The sequence below is a fragment of the Heterodontus francisci genome, chromosome 40 (genome assembly GCF_036365525.1).
Source record: "Heterodontus francisci isolate sHetFra1 chromosome 40, sHetFra1.hap1, whole genome shotgun sequence".
NCBI lineage: Eukaryota > Metazoa > Chordata > Chondrichthyes > Heterodontiformes > Heterodontidae > Heterodontus > Heterodontus francisci.
Window position 1 is genome coordinate 18,047,312 of NC_090410.1, and position 14,180 is coordinate 18,061,491.

Genomic DNA, 14,180 nt, shown 5'->3' on the forward strand with positions numbered 1-14,180 from the left:
TCCCATATGCCTTCCTAACCACCTCATCTACTTGTGCAGCTGCCTTCAGTGATCTATGGATAAGTACACCAAGGGCCCTCTGACCCTCTGTATTTCCTGTGGTCCTACCATCCATTGTATATTCCCTCCCCTTGCCTCCCAAAATGCATCACCTCACACTTCTCAGGATTAAATTCCATTTGCCACTACTCTGCCCATCTATATCATCCTGTAATCTAAGGCTTTCCTCCTCCCTATTTACGACACCACCAATTTTCATGTCATCTGCTAACTTACTGATTATGCCTCCTATATTCATGTCTAAATCATTAATGTACACTACAAACAGCAAGGGCCCCAGCATTGATCCCTGCGGTATACCCCTGGTCACAGGCTTCCAATTGCAGAAACAACCCTCGACCATCACCCTCTGCCTCCTGCCACTAAGCCAATTTCGGATCCAATTTACCAAATTGCCCTGCATCCTATGGGCTCTTCTTGACCAATCTCCCATGCGGGACCTTATCAAAAGCCTTAATGAAGTCCATGCAGACTACATCAACTGCTTTACCCTCATCTACACACCAAGTCATCTCCTCGAAAGTTTCAATCAAATTTGTTGGACATGATCTCCCCCTGACAAAGCCATGCTGAATATCCTTGATTAATCCCTGCCTCTCCAAGTGGAGATTAATCCTGTCCCTCAGAATTTTTTCCAATAGTTTTCCTGCCACTGATGTTAGACTCACTGGCCTGTAATTACCTGGTTTATCCCTATTACATCCCTCTTACCCTTCTTGAATAATGGTACCACATTAGCTGTCTTCCAGTCCTCTGGCACCTCTCCTGTGGCCAGAGAAAGATTTGAAAATTTGTCAGAGCCCCTGCAATCTCCTCCCTTGCCTCTCATAGCAGCCTGGGATACATCTCATCCTGGCCTGTGAATTTATCTACTTTTAAGTCTGCCTAAAACCCCGAATACCTCCTCCCTTTCAATACTAATATGTTCAAGTATATCACAATCCCCGTACCTGATCTGTACATCTACATCGTCCTTCTCCATAGTGAACACAGATGCAAAGTAATCATTTAAAACCTCACCTATGTCCTCCGGCTCCACACACACATTGCCACTTTGGTCCCTAATGGACCCTACTCTTGCCCGCCAGTGTTTTTTTGTGCCTCCTCTTCGGTCTCATAATTACCCCCCTGTACTTTCTGTGCTACTCTATAGGGCCTCTATGGTTTTCTGCTCTCTGAATCTACCATAAGCCTCCTTTTTGTTTTCTTTATCCAATCCTCTATATCCCATGGCATCTAGGGTTCCCTGGACTTGATGGTCCTACCCTGCACCTTTACAGGAACATGTTGGCCCTGAACTCTCGCTATTTCCTTTTTGAATGACTTCCACTGGTCTGATGTGGGCTTTCCTGCAAGTAGCTGCTCCCAGTCCACTTTGGCCGGATCCTGTTTTATCATATTGAAATCGGCCTTCCCCCAATTCAGTACCTTTATTTCCGGTCCTTTTCCATAACAACCTTAAATCTTTTCACTATACTTTGAATGCTCCCCTACTGACACTTCCACCACTTGTCCGGCTTTATTCCCTAAGATTAGCACCAGTACTGCTCCTTCTCTTGTCGGACTTTCTACGTGCTGGCTCAAAAAGCTCTCGATACACTTGAAGAATTCCGCCCCCTTTAAGCGTTTAGCACTAAGACTATTCCAGTAAATATTGGGGAAGTTGAAATCCCCTACTATTATTACCCTATTATTTTTACACCTCTCTGAGATTTGCCTACATATCTGCTCCTCTATCTCTCCCTGACTGTTTGGAGGCCTGTAGTATGCTCCCACCAAAGTGATTGCCACCTTTTTGTTTTTAAGTTCTACCATATGGCCTCATTTGAGGAACCTTCTAAGATATCATCCCTCCTTACTGCAGTATTTGACTCCTTGATCAATAGTACAGTTGCACCTTCTCTTTTACAATGCCCCCCGCCCACCCCGGTCATGCCTGGAGATTCTATACCCTGGAATATTGAGCTGCCAGTCCTGCCCTTCCCTCAACCATGTCTCTGTGATAGCAATAATATCATATTCCCAACGCTCTCAATTCATCTGCCTTACTTGTAAGACTCCTTGTGTTAAAATAGATGCAATCCAGCCTTTCATTATTCATTTGTGCCTTAACAGGTCTATATTTGCTCTGCCTTCCAGACTGATTCAGTTTCTCTTTTATATTTGGCTGTGCATCACCCCCTACTGTGCCTCCACTCTGTATCCCATCCCCCTGCCAAATTAGTTTAACCCCCCTCCTCCCCCACCAACAGCACTAGCAAACTTCCCTGCAAGGATGTTGGTCCCGTTAAACTGAGGCCCTGCCTGCCCTATTCGGTAATTGCAAAAGATCCCATGGCACTATTTGGAGCAGAAGAAGGCAGTTCTTCCATTGTCTTGGCCAATATCTATTCCTCAACTAACATCTAACAGTTGGGATCTTGCTATGTGCAAATTGTCATGCATTTGCTGCATTGCAACAGTGACTGCACTTAAGTACTTCATTTTTTGTAATGTACTTGGGACCTCCTTCGGTTGTTGAAGGTTGTATAAATGCAAGTGGTTCTTGCCTTTTTCATTAAGTGCTCTTGGATTACAGTGGTAGTCCAGGTTGAACTGCTGGCTAGAAATTACTGTCCACTACAAGAGATTGATATTCAAGTTACATTTTTAGGTCAATGATGTGCATGAACAAGCTTATTTACACGTTTATCAATGTTGCAAATGTTTGGGGCTGTGCTGCTTGTAGGTGCTGAATTCTGCTACACATGCCTTAAGGGATTGGTGGCATAGTGTTTATGTTACCAGAGTCATAATCCAGAGGCCTGGACTAATGATCTAGAGACATGAATTCAGATCCCATCATGCAGCTGGGAAATTTAAATTCAGTTAATCTGCAGTTAACAAAGCAAGTATCAGTAATGGTGACCATGTAACAACTGAATTGTCGTAAAAAACCATCTGGTTCACTAATATCCTTTAGGCAAGAAAATCTGCCATCCGTTTCTGGTTTGGCCTATATGTGAAACCAGACCCACAGCTCAGCAGCCCTCTTAAATGGTCAAGCAAGTGACTCAGTTAAGGGCAGTTAGGCAACAGGTACTTAAGTGCAGTCACTGTTGCAGATGGGCAATAAATGCTGGCTTTGCCAGTAATGGCCACATCGCATGAATGAATGGATAAAAAAGAAAGTTTTGAGTCTGTATAGAAGCTGTTGAACTTCAAGCCTCAGGATTATATAACTACAGAAGTTTACAGCACAGGTGGGGGCTAGTCGTCCCATTCTGTCTGTGCTGATTCTTTGCCTTTGCAATTTACAGCTCATCCTACTGTCCAACTCTCTCCCTATAGCCCTGAATCACCCTTTGCTTCAAATGCTTATTCCCATTTCCTTTATGAGATGCAATGGTCTCTGCCTCAGCCGCTCCCTGTTGTAAAATAATCCCTGCTCCAACACTGCTGAGTAAAGATATTTCTCAAACCTCTTTCCTCAATGTCCGTCATCATTCTGAATTTATGGCTCCTCCTTACTGACTCCCTAACCAGAGGGAATAGTTTGTCCCTATTCACTGTCGACATCCTATATTTTATAAAGCTCTATTTAGGTCTTCAGGTAGCCTCTGCTACAGTGGGCATTGGTACTCTAGTAGTTACAGTACTGGACTGGCAATTCAGCGGCTGTGGGTTTAAATCCCACTGTGGCAAGTAATAAAACTGACTTCAATAAATCTGGTAACTTGTGAGCTGCCAGTTTCTTGTAAAAAAAAACCCAACTGGTTCAGTAACGTACTTTGAGGAACTGAGGTTGTTACTTGCTACCCTGTCTGGACCTACCTGTGACTCTAGGTCACACTGCGGTTGGCTCAATGGTCTCTAAAGTGGTCTAGCAAGCCACTCAGTTATCAACTTTCCGACATTTCACATATTGGTTGGAATCTACTGAACCCGATACGTGATCCTGCCTTTTAGATAAAACTAGAGTTATTCAGAGACATTTAAAATTATGGCCAAGTTTATTGCCCATCCCTTGTTGCCCTGAAAAGGTGGTATTTTGTGCCAATTGTTTTTGACTGAGTGATTTGCTAGGCCACTTAATAGAGCATTGATTCAAACAGTATTTATCTGACCCAAGGGATAGCTCTCTATGATCCTGGAGGGTGTGAACCTTGATGTGCTGTTTCAAATAGTACATGGTAACCCAGAATGACCATGTCTGCGGACAACAATCAAAGACATACACTTCTAGTGGAGGAAGCTGATGGTGGGGGTTCATGAGATAGCAACAAAGTCGATTATCTAGAAAAGAGGCTTTGAAGTTTTCAAGACTGAGGAATTGGACCAAATTGATGGAGTGAAAGTGCATGTAAAGCTTGGAGTGAGGGGGGAAATCTGGCGAAACCTTTTCACTCAAAGGCAATGAGTCATGAATGTCATGACCAGGGCGAGGTATTGAAGTGATCAGTGTAAATGGGATTAAGAGGCAATTAGATCCCTTTCTGAAATGAAGGAATTGGGGGGTATGAGTAGAACGTGGACGGGTGGAGTTGTGGGATATAGTGAGAAGAAGGTTAAGAGGAATATGGTGAGTGGGTAGGTAAGGGGTCGAGGGATGTAGTGAGTGTCTGGCGGGGTCGAGGGATTTGGAGAGATGGTGAGTTCGTTGGCTTGGAGTCTGATGGTCTTGTCCTGATCTCAAAAAATCTTCCTGTGATTTAGTATTGGGAGTAGGTTCTTTGCTTATCCAGTCCCCTCCTACAGCCTAGTAATGCTACTAGTATTCTGGCAGAAAATTATTCTCTTGAAGGCCGGAATGATCGATAGTGACCCAAGTCATTGTTTGTTCAGTGTAAAATGCTCTGTTTTTTGCGATTGGAGGTTGGAAGTGGGCCATGTGAGCGTCCTCCTGGCAGGAACCTGGTCGTATAACATAGTGTATGCTGCATGGGCAGACCCAGTCTGTTGTCTCTGAAGACTTTATGCTGTTGTAGACTTCAGATCCATAGAATGCCCCAGGCCTACAGTTCGTATCTATTTCTTTGTACTTTTGTATTAGTGTGTTATGTAAATTGCACTGCAGCAAAAAATCTTTTACTTGCATGGTTTATAAATAGCTACCAGTGCAGCCTGGTGACAGCAAGTGCAAAGGTTCCTAAGTTGAAGTCAGTGATCATATTTCAGCCTCACTGGCAGTTGTTCAGGTGTAAGCAAGAGAAGGGGGTTTGGGGTGGGGGGATGGTGGTGGTGGTGGGAGTAAGTTTGGCAGTCTTAGCCAAGATGGGAGGAGTGGAAAACCTGCTGACTGTGGGGGCTCCTGTATCCAGTTCATATCGCTCCTGCAGCAAGCAGACCTTGTTGAAAGGTGACCCTGACCAGCGGTGCTCCTTTCTCCAAAGAGGAGAATGGAAGAGACCAGAGGGAAAACTGCAAGCAGACAAACTGAAGTGACCAGTTCTTTTCTCGTCCTCTCCCAGATTTCTACTGCTGCTTGGCACATCACTGCACCAGAGGCATTATGGTAACTGTTCTCTCCAGTTGCACATACAGTTAGTTGCACCTTGACCCAGTTTGTAGCCTCCCCTGGGAGCTTACTCCACCACTGTACTCCTCTTTGACTGGACAAAGTTCCCCATCACCTGACTTTTTTTTTTAACTGTGTCTCCTGGGATTTTTGGACTCTTCACCACAGTGAACAGTTGCCTAGATAATTTTTTTCTAATTTCCATGCTACAGGAAAATTTTACTCTTACCGAATGGTAAAGGTTTGCTGTTGGAGGCCTGTATTGTGTCATGTAAAATCATGGGGCAGCGAGAATCAGCATCACTGTGTGCTACTTACCACTGCTGTTTACACTATACCAAGGATAAAATCTAAGATGTGCTTAAGGTACCTGGCACCAGTTCATACATCCTGCAGCATTTCACCCAGCCGCTGTGTGAGCTGGATTTGACAGACACGTTTCTTCAAAACGCACACTCTACGCGCTCTACCACAAGGAAGCTGGTTTCACTCTGCAGAATTGTAGGTGAGTGGGGAACAACAACTTAGATTTGTATAGTGCCTGTAATGTAATTCAACATTCCGAACTGCTTCGCAGGAACATTTTAAAACAAAATGACACTGAGCCCCATAAGGAGGTATTGGGTTAGATGACCAAAAATTTTGGTCAAAAAGGAGGAAAGTGAAGTAGAGAGGCCGAGAGGTTTAGGGAGGAAATTCCAGAGCTTGGGGCCAAGGCAATCGAAGGTGCAGTCACCAATGGCGGAGTGATTAAAATCTAGATGCACAAGAGGCCAGAAATAGAGGAGTGCAGGTATCTGAGGTTTGTGGGGCTGGGGGAGATACAGAGATAGGGAGGGGTGAGACCATGGTGGGGGAGATTTGAAAACAAGCATGAGAAATCCAGCTTACCTTTGTGTTGTGAATGGACTGTGCAGTACTGCACAAGTTACAGTTGTTGCTCTCACTAGGATTAGGGCGGCGCAGTGGTTAGCACCGCAGCCTCACAGCTCCAGGGACCCGGGTTCAATTCTGGGTTCTGTCTGTGTGGAGTTTGCAAGTTCTCCCTGTGTCTGCGTGGGTTTCCTCCGGGTGCTCCGGTTTCCTCCCACCGCCAAAAGACTTGCAGGTGATAGGTAAATTGGCTGTTACAAATTGCCCCTAGTGTAGATAGGTGGTAGGGCATGTAGGATTACTGTAGGGTTAGTATAAATGGGTGGTTGTTGGTCGGCACAGACTCGGTGGGCCGAAGGGCCTGTTTCAGTGCTGTATCTCTAAATAAATAAAATAAAACAGGTTATACTCATTGCTGTCATAAAGAAAGAACTTACTTCAATATAGCACCTTTCATGATCTCAGGACCCAACACAGTTTACAACCAATGAAGCACTTTTGGAAGATGATCACTGTTGCAACATAGGAAATTCAGCAACCAATTTGGGCACAGTAATGTACCATAGATAGCAACATAGTAAATGACCAGACGATCCATTTGTCAGTGCTGCCAATGTTGGTTGAAGAGTAAATATTGACCAGGGTATTGTGGAGTAAGGATGGGCGAACTCTTGCTCTTCAGATAGTATCCTAAGAACTTTTGTGTCCACTTGAGGCAGCACACGGGGCCCCCGTTAAACATCTCATCTGAAGGACGGCACCTTATACTGTGCAGTGCTCCCTCAGTACTGGACCAAAGTATCAGCCTGAACTTTGTGTTCAAGTCTCTGGCATGGGACCTGAACCCACAGCCATCTGACTCAGTGAGAAGAGCGCTACCCACTGAGCCACGGCTGCTATCTCCCAAATGTTACAATGATGGGAATGATGGATTATGAGATTTTTGTACCGTACTCGCTTGAATTGTGAAACATACTCAGCAGTACAATTCTAGATTCAGTCCTTTCAAATGTTGCTTGTCTGGAGAGAGTATTTTGAGCTGCGCAATGCTGCCGAAGTGTGGACAACTCATAGAACCTCACAGCACTGAAGGATGCCATGTGGCCCATTATGCCTGTGCTGTTACTTTTGGGAGCAAGAGTAATTGAAGACAGTGGCCCTGGAAATGGGTGCCTTTTCTTTCTTTGGATAATCTTGATTTTTGTGGTTCAATTGTAGCTTCTAGTTATTTTTATTCATTCATGGGATGTGGGCATCACTGACAAAGCCAGCATTCATTGCTCAGGGTGGGGACTTCAGGAGGAGGCTGAGCTGGATTATCAGCTTAGCACTTCTGGCTGAAGATGGTTGCAAACGCTCCAGCTTTGTCCTTTGCACTGATATTCACCATCACTGAGGATGGGGATGTTGGTGGAGCCTCTTCCTCCCCCCATTAGTCCATCAACATTCTGAACTGGGTGTGATAGGATTGCAGAGTTTTAATCTGATCCGTTGATTGTGGGATTGCTTAGCTGTGTCTGTAGCAGGCTGCTTCTGCTGTTCAGCATGTTGGGAAATTTGTTCTAGCTTCACCACATTGGCACCTCATTTTTAGGTATGCCTGGTACCATGCATCACTCCTCATTGAACCAGGGTTGGTCCCTTGGTTTGATGACAATGATAGAATGGGGCATGAGGTTACAGATTGTGGTGGAGTGCAATTCTGCTGCTGCTGATGGCCTATAGATCGTCATGGATGCCAAATTTTGAGCTGCTAGATCTATTCTGAATCTTTCCCAGTTTGCCACACAACTTGATGGAGGGTGTCCAGCGCAAAGATGGGCCGTGGTCCCTACAAGGACTTTGTGGTGGTCACTCCTACCAATGGAGAGATGCATCTACAACAGGTAGCCTGGCCAGAACAAAGTCAAGTAGGTTTTTCTCCCTCTTGTAGGTTCTCACAACCTGCCGCAAGCCCAGTCTGACTGATTACGTCCTTCAGGAATTAGCCAGTTAGCTCAGTAGTGGTGCTATCGAGCCACTCTTTGTCCTTGATGTGGAAAATGAAGGGTTAATGGAGTTACTAAGGTTCACACAGCTGAAGTTTTTTTCTCTTGTATCTTTCCATCATGGGGCCTTGGTCTGTTTTTCTGTTGTAAGAGATAAAATTGTGGAGGGCGAAATTGCAAAGAATAACAAGTATTGTAGTGCTGAAAAGTGTATAGGCAATTGTAAGATGACCAAATATGAGCATATGAGTAACCAGCTGTATTAATTCCACATACATTTATTGTATAAATATCTCTGATGTAACCATGATCGTTGAGAGACGTTGGCATGCTGAAGGCTGTCCCCTTCATGCTTGTAATAGACTTTCAGCTCACTTTTGACTCTGAAGTGACTTTTGTGCTCCATCCAGAGTACATTCTCTGTCCTTGCTACTGTCAGTGCTTTTCCCAAGTGTTGTTCAACATGGTGAAGTACTGATTCATCAGTTGAGGGAGGGCAGGAGGTGGTAATCAGCAGGAGGTTTCCTTGCCTGTGTTTGACCTGATGTCATGAACCTTTATAGGATTCAGAGTTAATGTTGAGGATTCCCAGGACCGCTCTGTCCTGACTGTTTACCACTGTCCCGCCACCTTTGGTGGGTCTGTCCTGCCAGTGGGACAGGACATACCGAGGAATAGTATGGAGGAGTCTGGGACATTGGCTTTAAGGTATGATTCGGTGAGTATGGCTGTCAGGCCGTTGTTTGACTAGTCTATGGGACAGCTCTTCTAATTGTGGCACAAGTCCCCATATGTTGGTGAGGAGGACTTTGATTAACTGGACAGAATGTGCCTTTGTCGTTTCCATTGTATAGGTCGTCGCTAGTGCTCTGTCTGGTTTTATTCTTTGACTTTTCTGTAGCGGTTTGCTCATGGCTTGCTAGGCCGTTTCAGAGAGTAGTTAGGAATCAATCACATGTAGGCCCGGACCAGGTAAGGACGACAGATTTCTTTTCCTAAATGACGGGAGAGAACCAAATGTGTTCTTATGACAATCTAGTGGTTTCATTGTCACTCGCTTTTAATTCCAGATTTATTTAATTAATTACATTAAAATTTTCCCAGCTGCTGCGGTGGGCTACCATTCCCTCTACACCTGAAAACAAGGGGACTCTGCAGGAATTACTTGCTGAACCTTGTTAGCCTTTCACAGACATGGTGTTATATTCCTGGTTGTATTAAGAGCTGTAAAATTTCTAGTGTTGTGATCATTATGATAGGTTATTGGAGATGGTATGTGTGATTGGAGTTTTGGTGGCCTGAACCATGCATTCGAGCTTAAGTGGTTTATGAAAGTCATTGAGCCTCAGGATTAGACAATAACCTTGTGATTCTTGATTGTATCTGCAGTTTGTCGAGATACAGTTTGAATTTTAAAAAAAAATTCTGTAAATATTTTGCTCAACGAGGTGGGGATGTTGATGCTGGGGAATTGAACATTGTGGGGACCTATTGACAACAAGCAGCAATCCGAGGGCAGACGTCGGACAATTATAAACGAGCTGATTGATACCTCCTGCTGGGAACGGGTGAGGTCACACCTAAGCTGCAGTACTAGTGTGACCATTTTATCTGATCTCCCTATCTGCAGCCCTACAACCCTCAAATCTTTGCGCTACTCCCATTCTCTGGTCTCTTGCACATGCCTGATATCATTGCTCCACCCTTGCCAGTCGGGCCTTCAATTGCCTAGGCGTTAAGCTCCGGAGTTACCTCCCTAAACATCTCTACTGCTCTACCTCTCTTTCCTCCTTTATGACCCTCCTTAATACCTACCTCAAACCATGTTTTTGATCATGTGCCCTAATAACGCGTTCTGTGGCTCGGTGTCAGATTTTGTTAATGTTCCTGTGAAGCACCTTGAGATATCTTATTGTGTTAAAGGTGCTCTGTGCAAGTTGTTGTGAATTCCCAGCCATCCTCTCTGTGTTAAGTTGCAGGCCTGCTGTCATTCAGACATGGGTTGAGTGTCTTATCTCATTTCACTAAGGTCCCTGGCAGCTCGCTGAGGGATGACGCATCTCATCACTCATTGTTAGATTTGAACTTGGGTTCCCAGGGTGAAGGTTACTTACTGCCTCATTCAGTGTGCCACCCTGTCCTTTGTAAAGTGTTATTGTTTCTGAACTAATGGTAACTGTGCACTTTCTGTCCTCATGGTTGTCACTGTATGTTTATTAGGAAAGCCGACAAACAGAAATGCTGTGTACAATTAGTAATAAATTGTAACGATGGACTTGTGCTGAGGGGAAAGTGACATCTGATGGATTTTGAAAAGCATGACATACTGGGAACCTCCAGTTGATCCTCATACATCACTCTTCCCAGTTCCCTCCGTGACCTGTCTTCCTCTACAGCTATGATGATTGACACAGGGCAGGAGTTCACTGCATAACACTGTACTGAAGAAGCATGTCTTAGGTTAAAACCTGATGTGTTGCTGCATCTGATGCCAGCCCATGTGCAGTGGGTCCAATCCTGCAACCAGCTAAGCTCTGCACACTTCCCAAATTCTGGCCTTTTGTGAATTCCTGAGGTTAATTGCTCCACCATTGGTGGCTGCGCTTTCAGCTGCCTGGGCCTTTAACTCTGGAATTTCCTCCTTGAACTTTGCTGCCCCTCTCTCCTTCAAGTCACTACTTAAAACCTACCTCTTGGACCAAACTTCTGGTTATCTATCCTGATATCTCCTCCTGTGACTTGGTGTCAAAAATATTTTTGATATCACTCTTGTTAAGCACCTTGGGATGTTTTGCTGCGTTAACGATGCTATATAAATGCAAGTTGTTGTTGTTGGTACTGGATGCCCGCTAATGCCTGTGGATTTGCACCTCGGTGCCCTCAACCTAAAGGGGTGACAAAAGTCATCAAGGTACTTGCATCAGCATGTTACCATATCGCGGTGCAACATCTCATGCAATGAACTTTCACAGAGCGCAGCAACTTGGGCAAATTCATGAAAGACAATCTGTTGCATTTGACATTATTGACTTGTTCTTAAATTGCTTTTAGGGGAAGTGGAACTATCTCAGCGACACAGTAAAAGTTTTTTTTCTATTCATTCTTGTGCTGTGGTTGTCACTGGCAAGGCCTGCATTTATAGCCCATCCCTGGTTTACCTGACTGAGTGGTTCGTTAGGCTGCTTCACAGGACAGTTAAATGTCAACCGTGTTGGTGTGGGACTGGAGTCACATATACTGACTGGGTAAGGATGGCAGGTTTCCTCTCCGAAAGGACATTAGTGAACCAGTTGGGTTTTTGTGACAATCTGAAAGCTCCATGGTCACTTTCACTGATGGCCAGCTTTTTATTTCCTGATTTTCATATAAAACTGAATTCCAACTGCCAAGGTTGGATTTGAACTCCTGTTCTGCAGTCTAGTTCAATAACATAAGCAAGCTCTAAATTGGTGATGGTGATAGCTTTATCTTGTGCTTGGTTTTGGAAGTGTTTGATCCTGACAAACAGTACCAAGAATGGAGCCAACATGTGATCTGGAGCACCATAAATGCAGCTCCCCAACCTCCAGCACTGGGCTGAGCAGTATGTTATGTTTGAAACACATCATCACATCTTGGTGATATCTAATAACGCAGCTCTTCAACATGTGGGCTAAGTTGTGTCTTATTAGCAATAGACCCCAGTAGGGCTGGCCTGTTTCTTGGTGTGCTCAAGGCCTCTTAGCATGAGATTATTAGCACAAGTTGAGAAGAGCAAGTGTTCACCAGGAGAATTGAGATGAGGCAGGGGAGCCAGCTTGTCTTTCCACCCATCGAAAACACATCTCCCCAACATGTCATGAAGTTGATCTTGAATGAATTTTGTCTTCTCACTCTGTGGATAAGTTCTTCCTGAACAGTCCTATATGCCAGCTGATGCCTCCTTGTTCTAAGTTACACTTCAATACATCTATAAAGCCTCATCTCATTCACTCACTTTTCAAGAGTCCCTGTTGTCCCTAATAATTCAGACCCCTATTGCAAGGGATCAGTTTCATGGCTCTTTGTATCTCTACTTGTCAAATGTTTAAATGCCATCATGAGGACCTCAGTGCAGTGTAATTGTGTCTGTGTGAAATCTGTGTCCATTTAAGTTGTAAAAACCACCCAGCAGTATAATTATAGATGTATCCTTTATGCTTGATCTGAAGAGTACTTTCAGCTGTAGAATATTCGGATGCAGTTACAGGCCTGGTGGTGGGAGCAATTTTTCACGATGAACTTCTAAGAATATCATCCAGTATGTGTAATTGTCACATTGAAGCTTCTTGGTTTAAGTACTGTCCTTCCTGTAGCATAATGCAGTGTAATGCCAGTAACAGTGTTTGTTCTGAGCAGTGATAACTCGCACTCCCCTGGCTCTGTCAGGTGATTTCTGTAACATTCCATTTAGGACAAAAAGGATAAGGAAATTGTTGCGTTTAAGTATACTGTCAATAATAAAAGTTCATTGTTTCATTTCCAGATTATGTCTACTTTGAGAATTCATCAAGCAACCCTTTCTTAATTCGAAGAATTGAGGAACTAAACAAGGTATGCAAATGTACAAATCCAGCATTTAAATGGAGGAACATCCAATGCCTGTACAGCTGATGTGACTGAACCTGCAGTAAGTCGAACAGCAGCTGGAGAATGCTTCACCATGCTCCGAGCCCGCTGAACTGGTTGCATTTGTTCTCCCGACGTTTTGCTGTCTTTTCTACTTATCTATGTCTCATCTCTGGTGGAACCTTTCACTAGCCTGAGAGCACAATGAATATTTTAGTGAAGTTATGATATCTCTTAAATCTGTGTATGCGTGGTATTCCAGGTACTGCGATGGAGGTGTGCATGTTACTTTGTTGTTGACTGGCACTGAGATTGTAGGTCCCTTGATGGCTTGGTGGATGTATACACCATCAGGGGTATGTAGCACAGCCATACGCCGTCACCAGAATGTAACAGATTTCTATTCCCAGTCTGCATTGAGTTAACGGATCTCTGAGCGGGTAGTTGTTTGTGTGCCCTCTCACCTGCCAGCTTTCCTGTACCTGTGACTGTCTACATTTTAAATTGGATATAGTCTGAACTTTTATTCTTGTTTGACATTGTCACTTCAATTATTTGCAAACTTTTCTGTGCAAATAAGTTCCCAGTTTAAACCCGCATCCCCCATGCTATTCCAATTTATATATGTTTCTATTTTCTGGCAAGTCCTGCGGAATCTGCGTTGGTGACTGACAGTACCTAAAGCATTCGGGATCCTAGAGCAGACTCGGGTGGTTATACTTTGATGATTTGGTGTTAGTAATTTTCTGTGCTGTGTTAAAGCAGCTGTAAATTTTCATGATAGGTTTTCAGAGCTGATTGAAGTGCACTATAATCACCTGGTTAGCGGCTGCAGCAAATCAAATCTTGTGCTGCTGGCTGAGGGAGCAGTGCGTCTCTGCCACACGCGCCACACTGTCGAGCAACAACATGCATTGTCACCAAATGACCCCTTTGTTTTTTGTGGGTGTTGGCACTGCTTCAAAGGGGATTAATTTTCTTGGATTGTTTTGTAGAATATTGGGAGCACACATTCCCCCTCCCTCTTCCCCTACCCACCCATGCAAAAATCTGTACTTGGAAGCTTTTGTTTTGGCGGGGAGACAGTTCATGGCTGTTGGTATAGGCGCGTTCTATAGTGTACGTGACGCAGTCTTTGGTGTTTGTACTTCATTTGCATTTCCAGCAGTCACTGC

At 44.3% G+C, this 14,180-nt stretch overlaps 1 protein-coding gene across 5 annotated transcripts in view; it reads left to right on the plus strand.

Annotated features, from left to right (window-relative positions):
* The window catches only part of LOC137353125 (metastasis-associated protein MTA1-like), a 135,047-nt gene that overhangs the window by 28,117 nt on the left and 92,750 nt on the right, over nucleotides 1-14,180 (plus strand). For 4 of the 5 annotated variants that reach the window (XM_068019143.1, XM_068019144.1, XM_068019145.1 and 1 more), the window contains one exon: nucleotides 12,923-12,990. The exons of the other annotated variant lie outside the window; for it this stretch is intronic. In XM_068019143.1, the coding sequence (XP_067875244.1) occupies nucleotides 12,923-12,990 (68 nt within the window). Of the gene's footprint in view, nucleotides 1-12,922; nucleotides 12,991-14,180 lie in introns of those variants that run through there. 5 annotated transcript variants of the gene reach the window in all.